The sequence below is a fragment of the Ambystoma mexicanum genome, chromosome 3p (assembly GCF_040938575.1).
Source record: "Ambystoma mexicanum isolate Mex_15411 chromosome 3p, UKY_AmexF1_1, whole genome shotgun sequence".
Taxonomy (NCBI): domain Eukaryota; kingdom Metazoa; phylum Chordata; class Amphibia; order Caudata; family Ambystomatidae; genus Ambystoma; species Ambystoma mexicanum.
Window position 1 is genome coordinate 312,375,337 of NC_090925.1, and position 13,362 is coordinate 312,388,698.

General features: G+C 49.3%; 1 protein-coding gene across 1 annotated transcript in view; it reads right to left on the reverse strand.

Annotated features, from left to right (window-relative positions):
• The window catches only part of PRPF6 (pre-mRNA processing factor 6), an 845,164-nt gene that overhangs the window by 302,171 nt on the left and 529,631 nt on the right, over window positions 1–13,362 (reverse strand). The window contains exon 16 of the mRNA XM_069650843.1: window positions 12,206–12,382. Coding sequence (XP_069506944.1) covers window positions 12,206–12,382 — 177 coding nt within the window. The remainder of the gene's footprint in view (window positions 1–12,205; window positions 12,383–13,362) is intronic.

The window sequence follows — 13,362 nt, forward strand, 5'->3', positions numbered from 1 at the left end:
CTTAGGCGGCTAAATTCTTAGTCTTGCTCCGCAAGGACTGTTCTCTATGACCGTCAACAGAGCTGTCATTTAGATACAAACCCAATTAGGTTAAAGCAGTCACTACCATTATCTTTTCTCCATTTATGTGCCAGATTTTTGGAGGGCCAGACTTCTTTTTTCTTTTACAAAATGTCTGAATTCTGTATTTCTTCGCGTTAATCTTCAGTCCGTTTGACGCTACATACTTTTCCAGGGCATTTAGTTGTCTTTGTAGGCCCATTTAGTGCGGTCAAGTAGAATCAAATCGTCTGCGAAGAGCATTCTTCCGATAGGTACTCGTGCCAGTAAAGGTGGGAAGCATCTTACACTGACGAAAGCCTCTTCCACATCGGATACAAACAAGTTAAAAACCACTGGGGCGAACAGACAACCATGCTTCAGTCCATTAAAGGTTTTAATAGGGTCGGTCACCAGGCCTTTTCGGTCTAACCTTATGGAGAGAGATGTCTGAGTGTAGTAATCTAAAAGCTTCCTGGATGTTTCCGGGGCAACCACACTCCTCCAATGTTTGCATAGGCGATGTCAATTGACTGTCGAAGGCTTGTGCCAGGTCGATTGAGGCTATAAAAAGTTCTTGGCCATTTTTCGCCTTTGCTTTTGCCTTCAAGATGTTCAAAATAAAGAGGTTGACCGACGTCCCCAGCCCTTTTACGAAACCCGTTTGCCACAGGTCAGAATTATGACTTTCAGTTATCCAGCGTGAAAGGGCCTTCAAGAGGATTGATGCAAAGATTTTACCGCACACGTCCAAAAGGGCGAAAGCTCTATAATTGGTTGCCACCTCCCTATTGCCCTTCTTAAAAATTGGGACGATTGTCGCGGTAGTCCAAGATTCAGGGATTTTTTTTCTCGTTTTAATGTCATTGAACCACCATTCAAGCTCCAGCGCTCAAAACTGCGGGTCTTTTTTAAGTGCATATTCGACATTCCATTGGGCCCGGCAGCTCTGGATTTACTGGCCTTTACTATTAGGTCATAGATTTCACTCCTAGTCGTAGAGAAGGTCCAGGGCTCGCTTGAAGTGTTAACATCTTGAGGTCGATTTTCCTCGATACCGGCGAATAGTATTTCAAAGTGCAATCTACACTTGTCTTCTGAGATTGGGTTAAGCAGCAAAGCTTCTTGAGGAGTCAAGGTATTGTTAATTAGCCTCCATATCTCAACTGTGTTTTTTGAAGACAAATGAAGAAGCATATTCTCTGCGTTCTGCTATATCATTAAGCATTCATGCGATTTAAGCCAGTTCTTAAATACTTGTTTCAGATGTTTCCGACATTCTCTCCCCTCCTTTGAATCTGGTTTGGGAACTGATCTCAAGTTTTTATTCAGTGCCCTTTTCTTTGCTGCTACCGCTGGTCGTGCTGGTGCTTATACGAAAATCCAACTTTGTTTGTCATTGTTGTATTAGCGGTGAAGGAGTTAAACAAGGTTTGAGCCCCGGGCTGAGTTTGGCCTAATTGATTTACGGGCAAGGTCAGTGGAAGTCTCGACCTCAATCTACATCTGCCAGACTCCACTTCTATTCGGCCTCCTTGATAGTTGGCGGATCGAGTGGGCCAATTTGACGTTGTTACTACGATGATACTGTGGTTGCTTCTGTTCGTTTCACAGATCTCCATCGTTGATAGATCTGTAAAAAGGGAGGAAAAGACGTAGTCCAGAATTTTAAAGTCTGAACCGCTTTTCCAGGTTGGTCGAGAGGGGCGGTCCCCTTCTATGTGGCCGTTAACCAGATAGATGTTTCTTTCGGACAGTTCCCATCTCAGTAGCAAGCCACGGTGTACTTGGTGAGATGACTCGATCAATGTATCGTTAATCAAAGCATATGATGAATCAAAGCAATGTATATTCAAGTCACCAATTATCAAGATTTCCAAGTTTAGGTAGGCAGATCTTGCATTGTCAATTATTTCCAAGACCGTCTCCAAAAGTTTCACACACTTTTTTGAAGCTATATTCCAGTATAGGTTCAGGATCATGACCATCTTTACCAGCCTATTGGAAGATGTTCCGACTTCAGGTACGACTGCTTGGATTAATGGGGAGGGGTGGAATTCTGCAACAAGTCCATAGCCTCTTTCAGCACGTAAGGCTATTATAAGACCAGCCATTGGCCTGCCGTTCGAACCTTTTTCCGCAGGTGTGAAGATGGAGAAGCCTTCCAGTATCGGGGGGAATCGCAGCCACGTTTCCTGTAGACAGATTATGGAACTCATGCACATGTGGGATAGCGACTCCAAAAAGATGAACAAAGCCCCTCGTCTTGCAGCTACAGATTTTCACCTCGCCAGGTAGGACATGTCGAGAGCCCTCTCCCGTCTCTGGAACACGCTATGAACTTTTACTTCTACTAGCTAGGGCCCCCGCTAGCAAGCTCCAGTCATCCGACCCCAAACCACCGCCGTCTGATTGTCATTGAGAAATTCTACCCAGAGAATATCTTTTGATTTTATGCTATTATGTTCAGGGATGGATTTCAGCAGCCGCATAACATTAGCTCTGCTCAAGACCAAGTTAGCCTTGAACAGTAAGGTCCTTTCTTCATTATGTCCTCCAGTGTTTCGTGAAGCATGTAATTCACCCTCACTGTTTTGCATGTCAAATGTCACTTTCCTTGCCGGGGGTGACTTTGTATGTTTCGTTTTGGGGAATCTTCGAGAGGACAGCTCTTTTTTCCTCCAATGTTTTGAAGTTCTTGAAAGTTTCTGAACTATCATTCAGAACTTTCTCTGGGCTAGAATCATTTTTATCAGACTTTCCATCTGGTGTTGGAGTATCAAGGTACCTGAAATTTTCAAGACCACGAACAGCGAAAGTTGTTTTTAACGCTGTTAGTAGTTTTGGTGGATCTGATACCAAGGTTACTCTCTCCTTAAATGTTTCTGGCTTCCGTTTTAAGGGTAATTCGACCACTCTTAAGGGGGCCTCTCTTAAGGTCTCTTGATGTTGATCCAAGTATAGACTGTCGGGTTCAGTTCAAAAGGATCTTCGTCCTGTATGGAATATGTCGACAGATTTATTAAATTTATCGACTGGTCGTCGATGATATGATATGGCATTTATAAAGCGCCTATACACAAGTGTTTCGAGGCGCGAAAGAGCCAACTCGCGGGGAAACCACAGACTGATGAGTATTGGTCGAAGGTGCTTTAGAAAGCTTTGAATACTCAAAGAATATACCTTCACCAAGCCCCCCGGCACTGGAGGCTTAACGTGGAGTATGCTACGAATACATTTTCATGGCACCAACAGTTTTATTAAGAGGCCCTTCTACTACTCTCCTTTCTTTGACTGGTTCTATGTTTTTACCTTGGCCAGTCTTTTCTTCAATAATGCTCTTAGTTTGAGGAGATTTAGAATTTTCTTTGTTAGGAGCAACACATTTCGTAAAAATTCCATATTTTTGAATTTGCTCTTGTGATTTTTCATTGCCACCATTCGCACTAACAGAACTTGTAGCCACCACATTTGAAGCCGGCAATTTCTCCTGCTGGTGAGAGTGTTGTAAATTAATTTGGTTCCCGACAGTCAGACCCAGCTCAGTCCCTGATGGCTCAATACCCGTAAGGCACTGCGATGGGCCTGGGGCAACCACCTAGGGGGCCATCAGTCCTTTATGGGATGTAGCAACCTCGTCTCCATGGTGAGGTATCACAGGGACCATCTATAAATTAGTTGTTGTTTCCAAAGTGTTGGAGGCGACGGGTCTATGAAAAATGTCACTCCTCCTATTTATGCCCACTACAGCCGTTGAAATGATGGATTGGAGAATTTTTGTGATTTCCTCTTGGTTTTTATCCAAGTTACCTTGTATAACCGTGACAAACCCCTCCAAGAATATTAGTTTAGTATGCAACATTGCTATCAACGTAGACTGGTCCCTAATGTGTTCACTCATTGATTCATGTAATTTCATGAATGGAGCCAATGTTAGGGTTAAGGTTGCAATCAAACCAGCATCAATCGGGGCAGAACGGGGGACCCGATGTTCCACGTGCTGTGCTGCCAGATCCAACCGGAGATCCTCGTCTGTCAAAGAGTTATTAGGGGCAGGGTAAGGTTGGCCGGCTGGATTTTTGCTTTCATCTAGAGGATTTGACTTTGATCTTTTTGTCCGAAGGGCATATGCCTCAGTTATTGGGTCAGCTCTTTTGAGGAGAAGGGGACCTTCTCTAAGACCCTCTATATGTCCCGAATCCCTTGAGGTAGAGTCAGGGTTAGGTAACTGAGGACTCTTCACTGTGAGTCATCAGTGGGCGAGATTGCACTGCCCCTTGCACAGAACCCGTCCCGGTCGTAAGAGGACCCATTTTGGGTAGCCAAGGAGTAGGCTTTTGATAAGTAAACCGTGCTATTGCTGAGGCCGTTTCGGGCTGCAGTCCACTCGGTTTCCAGCACTGCTTAGAAGATTGCTGCACCGAAGTTTGTTCTGCACGTGTTCAGATTGTCTTTGTTGAACCAAAATGCCTTGGAGGGGGGGGGCAGAAGGGGAGCCCTTTTCCCACCATAATCGAGAATTGAAGTCTTAGCCCCCATACAATGTCAAGGCCTTGTCGCCCTTTACAGCTGCCTGTACATCATGCAGGATCCGATTAATTGGGATGAGTGAATGAACTGCCCTGGGCAAGGGGCCATTATTAGATGCCCCGGCCCCTTTATGGAAGACAGGGGCGGCTGATCCTCTTCCAGCACATTGCCTGTTGATTCAGTCGAGGGAGGGGGTTGGACTATAAGTGCAGAGTCGCTGCATTCCGTTTGGAAGTTCACGACAATACCAGTCATACTCCTTTGTGCTGTATATCTGGGCATTCCAGTATGTTAACATTGGAAGTAGTTTTCGCCGTTATCTGGACGTGGACATCAAGGGGACATTCTAGGATATTGCCCTCCATTAGTTCTGTGTGGGGCCGTCGGGCCAGCACTTCCAGGTTTGTTAAACTGTGTCCATCTAAGAGTTGGGAGCTCTCGCCACTCTACGTACCTCTTGTAAGACTGTTGAAGCAGTCGATAGACCTTGGTCACCCTCGCGGATGGAATCCACAGTAGGGGATATTGACATGTCCTGTCTCCCCGGGGGTGAAAAACGAGAGTGGCAAATGTCACTGAGTCAAATAAGAAACAAGGAATCACACCTTCTTAAAGTTAACTGCCAGGTACTGTTTCAAAGTTTTGACAGGCTTTCCAAAAGTACAAAGTGAGATCAGGCAGCCTCTTATGGCACCCAGTAACAGGTAGGCGCCGGCAATTCACTTTGGGGTTTCACTGGGCTGTATAGCTATATAGTTAGCCTCAATCAAGCTCTACAGGTGTCGGCAAGTCACGGACGAATCATAGGCTGATCGCGGGGTCACAGTACTCACAATACCCACGACAATCACCACAGCTCGAACTGCTGGCCTTCCCTTAGCACGGCTCCTTAATTCACCTCTGCCTCTGCTCCGCAGTACCACAACTCTGTAGCTCCGTGGCAAACACAGCCCAGGGCATCTCGGGTGCCTCAGGGGATCCAGCAACCAGAAGTTCAGCGTTCCAAGAAAAGGACCTTCCTACGTCAAACCGCACCTCAGGACAACAGAGCTGCGAAACAGAGGCTGCTTCCGATGTTCTTCTCCCCCAATTTTAATAACTGTTTACTCAAGAAACCTTGTGTGTAAGAGTTTATTTGAATATTGGTCACTGTGAATCTCTGTCTAACTCCCCTACAGCTCACATTGACCCCTCTTGAGATAAGCCGGCTGCTAAACACGCTACCAACCTGTGTAGTGGGTTTCTATTGCCAGGAGATCAGGGTTGTTGCAGTGCACCCAAAGGGTACTGCATACAATCTTGCCTAACACTCCCAATCGTGGCAAGAGCCCAGCTCCCTGCTGAGAGAGTCGGCGACAGTGTTTCTGACTCCCGCAAGGTGAAACTGAATGAGAAATATCCCCTGGGCGACGGGCCAGTGCCACAAATTCTGTACCTCCTTGGAGAGTGCTGGGACCTGGTGCCTCCCTGTTTCCGGATGTAAAACATTGTGGTGGTATCGTCCGTGAAGACCCTCACTACCTTGCCCTTGAGGGACAGCAGAAACAACCTGAGAGCCCAAAACACAGCCCATAGTCCCAGTACGTTGATATGTAGCGTCTTCTCTTCCGGCCGCCACAGGCCTCTGGTGTGAAGACGTCCGGTGTGGGCTCCCCATCCTTCCAGAGAAGTGTCCGTCGTGACCATCTTCTGGTACGAGGAGCTCTGAAAATCTGTGCCTCCGGAGATGTTGGCGCGCACACCCCACCACCTTATCGCTCGACGGAACTCCTCGTTGAGCGATATCCTGTCCTGGAAGCTCCCAACGGGCGTCGAGGAACTCCTGGAGCGGACGCATCCACAGTCTGCAGAGCTGAATCAGGTACATGCACAACATCATGCCGAGCAGCGACTTGATGGTCCGCACTATGGCGATCTTCAGTGCCAACATCCGTTGCACCTTGCCCAAGATGGCCGATATCCTCTTCTCCAACGGAGCTGCTAGGCAAGCCACTTTGTTGAGCCTGGATCCCAGGAACAGAGTGTCCTGCGATGGAGTCAAGCAGGACTTTGCATAATTCACCCCAGGTTCTTCAGCAGCCGGACGGTCCTTCCTGTGTGATCAACGGCAATGTCCTTTGACTTGGCACGGATGAGCCAGTCGTCCAGGTAAGGGTACACGTGAATCCCCTGTAGTCGCAGATGGGCCGCCACCAAAGCTAGGCACTTGGTGAAGACTCTGGGCGCCAACTTCAGCCTTGAACTGGTAATGCTTCCCCCGGAAGACGAAACGCAAGGAACTTGCAAAGCTTTAGGTTTAAAGGGGACGTTGAAGTACGCGTCCTCTAGATCCAACAACGACAGAAAGTCTCCCTGCTCCAGCTGGACGAGCACGTGCTGCAGCGTGAGCATCCTGAACTTCTGGGACTTTATGCACTTGTTGAGTCGTCGTAGGTCGAGAATGGGTCTCTAGCCCCGATCTTCTTTCTCACCAGAAAATACCTTGAGTAAACTCCGGAGCCCCGGAGTCGCTGTGGCACCAGCTCTACCGCCCCTTTTCTTAACATGGCCCGGAGCTCCAGCAGCAGCTGAGGGATGTGTTGTTCTTGCCAGGCCACCAGTGGTATTCTAAGGTGTGTCCGCGGGCGAGAGCATTCAGCACCCATCTGTCGGTGGAGATTAACTCCCACACGCTGACGAAGTTAGCCAGCCGGCCTCCCACGGGGTGCATGTGTGGGGGCCTGACCACCTGGCTGGATCAATCTTGCTTGGAGGTCAAAAGCGTCACCCTGTGGTCCTTGACGACGACGGCCACCCCCGAAAGCCTTGGAACGACCCCTGTTGGGTTTGTGGGTCGTGGAACAGGAGGGTAGGCAGTAAGAGGATGAGCCCCCGCCAAATCCCTTCGAAGACCTGCCAGACTTCACTCCTGAAGAACGAAAGGATGGCCGTCGCTGTAGAATGCCCAGGGCACAAGCCGTCTCAATGACCTGGCGGGATTCATCGATGGCCTTCCCGAACAGGTCGTCTCCGTCGCACGGCATGTCCAGAACCCTCGTCTGGACCTCTTGTCTAAAGTCAGTGGCCTTGAGCCAGCCACGACGGCAAAGGCAAAATCTGTTTCCCATCTGGTAGGAACCCTGGGCTGCGATGTCCAGGGCCACTGTGATGGCGTGGTTCGACATCTCCTCACCTTTCTGGAGGATCTCCAAGGCCTCAACCCGCTTATCACCGGGGAGAAAATGCAGGAGCAGAGCCATCTTGTATCAAAGCCACAGGTCGTATCAGGCCATGATCGCAAGGGCATTGCAGCCCTGACCGTCGTCGCCGCTGAGTAGATGACCTTTCTACCCATGGAATCCACTTTCTTCCCCTCGTTGTCTGGAGGTGTGGGTGAAGAAGACGCCGAGCTGGACGATTTCTTCCTGGCGGCCGCTGAGACCACCGAGTCTGTAGATGGCCGAGATCGCAGGCACTTGGGTGCAGAGTCCGGCACCCTGTACTTCTTTTCAAGCCGGTCTCGTTTTGCCGGTATTGAGTCGGGGTTTCCCAGCAGCGACAGCCCCTCATCCCAAACGTCGTCCAGTAGCGGGACCGAAAGTATGGTCTTCCTCTTCGCCTCCCGGCGCTGATACAAGAAACATTCCTTCTTCTTTTCCTCCCGGGTAAGTTGGAAAAGCTCTGACACACGGGCGATCATGGAATGGAAGGATCCCACTTTGTCTGCTGGAGAAGCTCTCGGTTGTGGCGACTGGGGGCGGCAGGGTCTCCCATACCGCTGTCGCTGTCTGTGTCCGTTGTCACTGTGCCCGTTCCCATCCTCCTAAAAGGGGGCTGGGAGGGTAGTGACGGCTGGTATGGAAGTGTTGGATGTCTCCTCTTCTTCTTCTTCACCGGAGGTTCCCCTGGTGTCAACGGAGTGACCGGCGGTGGTGACGTGGGTGGAGCAGCTGGTGGCGCCGTCGGCATCCTCCTCTGTATCTCCGACACCAGCGTGTGGAGAGTCGAAAGGATATCCAGCGAAAGGTCTTTAGGAGGCACTTGGAGGGGAGGAACACTGGCCCAGGTCTCCGCGTTGTAACCCTGAACAGTGTGGATGGAAAGTATCTCATCCTCATCGGACGAAGAAAGGTCAGTTCCTTAGAGTTCATAACTGCGCCCCCGCCCCCTATCCTTCGCATCCTGAGGGGTCGGTCTTGGGCTGAGGTCCGGCATCCCCTTCTCCACCGGCTTGGTCGAAGCCTCCCTCCTGGGAAGAAGACACTCTGGCCGTCATCGGTGTACCCCGACCCAGGTCAGCCCAATGGCCTTCGAGAGGGATGCCACCACCAACTAGATGGAGGAGGACCACTTGGCCTGGTGCACCTGAGCCTTCACGGGAAGGCTGGCTCCCTCGTCTTGCTTGGCCTTTTCCTTCAAGACCGAGTCGGACGCCTTTTGCTTGGCCTTCTCCTTTACGGGAAAGTCGGGAAACTTACCCTGCCTGGCTTTCTCCTGCTTGGCCTTCTCCGGCATCTCCTGCAGCTTCCCTGGGGTAGCCGACTTCCATTTTGACGAAGAGCTGGAGCCGTGGCTGGCGGCCGATGCAGAAGGCGATGATGACCGCGCCTTACCATCGCGGGACCCGCAGCAGCGGCGACCCAATGGAAGCGGACTCACAGTGCTTGGCCTTGTGTTGGGCCCCCATGGGTGGGGTGCCCTCAAAGGACTTAGAACCGGCGCAGGTTGGCTGGATCCCGAAGAAGCATGCCCCTGAGAACCACCTGGGGTAGAGCGTCTGGCCTTAAGCCACATCTCCAACCTCTGATGTCGATCATTCATCTTGCACTTAGTGAAGCCATGGCAAAACTCATAATCATCATCTTTATGCGTCGGGTGGAGACAATACAGGCACTGGGAATGTGTCCTCCATGAACACATTCCGCAAGCCGGAGCAAAGCATGAAGAGGCAATCGTTGTACTTCTTCTCATGCAACATGACCCATGCATTGTATGCCTGACGAACTTCTGGAAGCTTCCAAGAAGAACACTCGATGAAATCAGCCCTTGAGGGGCGTGAAAAGAGCCGAAAAATGGGTCCCCGTTAATCAGAAGGATAATCGATGGAGCACAGGGGCTCGATTCACTGAGAAATAGAGTTTTCCTATCAAAAAAGTGAAAAAACAGTAGAAAAGCTCAAAAGCGAAACGCAAGGACTCCCACCACTTGAATGTGGGGAAAAAAATCTGAAGATGGCTGCCTGGGCAGGGGCTTAGGTAGAGGGCAGTCATTGACTGGGGGCAGTATGACCCAGAGCTCAGTGATTGGTTGGAGAAAGACAGTTCAGAAACAAAACTGATTTTTCTTTTACCAACGATTCCCAGCCTGACGACGGGGAATGTTCATGAGCATGTGAATCCATGCCAGACCCCATGCTGGAGAACTTTACATGTTTAAGTGTTTACTTGGATACCTGTATTTACTGATTTCATTATACAGCTCTACAGCTCACATTACCCCTCTTAAAATAAGTCTGGCTGCTCAGTCATACTACCAACTTGTGTCGTATAGGCCTATATTAAAAGGTGGGTTACCCAATACCAAGAGATAAGCCTTGTATAGTCCTACACCAGTTGGAATGCACTCATTCTTACGTTAACACCGTATTGGCTGAAGGTTTTCTTGCATCGGTCAACACTACTGAGTCCGACGACTGTTGTGACCTCAAACACTTGGGAGCAGATTCCAGCACCCTGTATTTCTTCTCCAACATGTCCCGTTTGGTTGGAGCCATGCATGGGTTCTTCATGAGGGCTAGGCCTTCCTCCGAAATGTCGTCCAAAAAGGGTACAGCCATGATTGTCTTCCTTTTGTACTCGGTACCTGATATAGGAGGCTCTCCTTTTTGGTTTCCTCAGGCACCAGCTGGAACCGCTCCGAGGCCTTGGAGATCGAGTGGAAGGATCCCAGCCAGTCTGGTGGAGAGCCTCTATGAGGGGCAACCAGGTGCAGCGATTTGTTGTCTGCTGGGACGAAGTCCACATCCTCGCCGGTTTCCATGGCCGTCTCCGTACCAGTGTCCATGTGTGTATCTGGAGGGAATGGTGGAGCGCTAGGCTCTGCGCTGACGTCCTCCTCGTGGACTGTGGGCGGACTCTTGGTGGTCATCCATGGAGATGTCAATTGGCTGAACGTAAACCTTTGAGGGCTGCTTTGGAGCCTCCTTTGCTCCCCGCCCCACCCTGTTTTTCCCTCCTGAGGGCTGTGTTCCGGGACCAGAACTGGTGCTTTCCCCACCCCAGGGTTGCCAGCAGTCTTCGCCACTGCCCTGGTGGCAGTGTCGCGCCTTGGAGGCAGGGATACTCTCTGCGCTGTAGGGACCACCATCGTCGGGTCAGTACCACCCGCCGTAGCGGTCGCCCCAGAGGATGTTGACGAAACGGTCAACATCGTCTTTGGCTGCACCGATGGGCCTGTGAGGCCGCCTTCTCTTCTTCTGGCCTTTGTTTCTCAGATTTATCTCGTAACTTGGCCAGGGTAGAGTACTTTTGAGGAAGAATCCGATTGCAGGATGGTTAAGGAGGAAGACGGCGATTGTGGTTTATTCGACCTGAGACACGCATCAGATGCGAACTCAGCGGAATCGGTCTTGCGGTTCTTGGCCTTGTCTGGGACCTCCATGGATGGGGCGTCCTCCAAGGACTTAGACCTTCTCCCAGAGAGTGACCGCTCCTCGGACCGACCGGTCCTGGGTGAGGCATGACTCTGCTCAGAGCACGGGTCAGAGGCCTTGCTTGACTTCAGCCATGCTGCCAGCCTGCTATACCTGTCTTTTTTTGTCTTCTTCGAGAAGCCAAGGCATATCTTGCACCCATCCTCATTGTGGTCCAGGTGCAGGCAGTATAGACACTTTAGATGTCCTCCACAAATACGTTTCTTAGCCCGCATTGGGTGCAGGGCTTGAAAAGTGTCCTTCCTTCCTTCCTTCCTTTTTCTCCTTCGTCATGGTCGGAGGGCACGAAGTAGGCCCAAGACTGCCTTCCAGAAACTTCAATCAACAATCGCCCTTGAAGGGTGTGCAACTTCACCGACATCAGGTCCCTGTTGCAGGCCGATGAAGAAAGGAGCACACTGGCTCTGATGGAACAAAAATAGAACTTTTCAGTGAAAAACGTCAAATAAAGTACAAAATAGCTCAGAGAGAAACTCAAGGACGCCCAACACTGAAGCGCGAAGTACAAATCTGAAGATGGTTGCCAGAGGTGGGGCTTAGGGAGAGGACGGTCATTCGATGGGGCAGTATGACCCAGAGGAGAGATTGGTTTAAAGGAGAAATACAGGTTTGAGGTGAAAGTGAAACTGTTTTTTCTTTTACTGAGGATTCCCAGCCGGACGACAGGGAATATTCAGAGCATGTGAATCCATGCCAGACCCCATGATGAAGTAAAGAGGTCAACTCTGTAAAAAGGAAAACTATTAGTCATGGTTTCCCACTTGGTCCCATTGTTGGATGTGGGAAAATCACTTCAGCTCCAAGTCCCTTAGCTCCTTAACCTACAAGAGTGCACCAAATGAGCTTATCAGTATGAAAGGCTACACCAAAAAAGCTGTCTTTTGTGAGCAACATTCCTGCCTAAAATAGGCCCCAGTTACACCACCCAATCCTATGTTAACTTACCCCCTGGTTGTAAGCTTCTCTGGCCTTCTCCATTATTTGACCCTGCTCCTCAATCTGCCCCTTCATCATCCAGAGCTTAGGGAAGTCCTCATAGTGCTTGAGCGCCTCTTCGCAGAGCTCCTGGGCAGCGTCAATATTCCCAAGCACCCACTCTAATTTCACAGACTTCATAAACACCTGCAGAGAAGAAGCAACCATTAGACATAATAGCTGGCTATGCAACCCTCCATGATGCAGAGCTAATAACCAGCAGACCAACCAGCTCACAATAATGCAGAGAAAGCAACTAGTAGAAATCGCAGTTGAAAAACCTAGATCATCGAAACAATATAAATATCTCAATATAAGGGTAAATGAATAGGTTCAAATGAGCATAGGCTGTTTGACGATTAACAATATTGATCAGCAGAATGGCGGTATGGGTGGCAGGTTTGGTGTCCGTTAGGACCCAAATATATCAACCCACTTGGTTTATAGAGCGTTTCCTATGGTTTCTCGACTCAAAGTGATAGAATAGCTGAGCAGGCAAGACAACTGTCAAGAAGATGTGTGCTGGTTTAAAGGTAAATGAAACCTGGTTTACAAATACAGAGTAAGTGAATGTCCACACAACATATTGGTATATATATGCAATTGTGGTTCAGAAAGAACTACAAAATATGTATAGGAAAATGAATCATTAATAACTTGTTTTAGAGTATGGAAACAGACGAGTGAGCTTGCAGGATAATGAACTTGACAATTTGTGCCTGTGGGACATTAAAATGAATACACCAATGTTAACCAATGGAAGTAAGTAAAAGGTCTACTCTCAGTCCTACAAGCAAGAAGGATGCATAGAATACCTCAAGCAGGAAACAAGGTCCAGTCGAATAGTTTCCTTCATCGCTCAACACGACTGAAAATTGAAGAGTTAAGATGTCATGTTACAAGCAGGGACTGCAGCGGCTCTTTTGTGAATGGGAGGTTAACCAGAGGAGCTCTACAGCCGTTGAAAAGTATAGCTAGTGCCCATGGATGAGTAAGGGGAATCCCAAAAGGACAAACAAGTGAAGAAATGAACTTGGAACTGCACCGTTGAGTAGTCTGCAGAGTGGAGTCATTGGATCAGCAGCAGGTGTGTTCACAGTTGTCAAAATGGATGGGAAAGGTAGGCA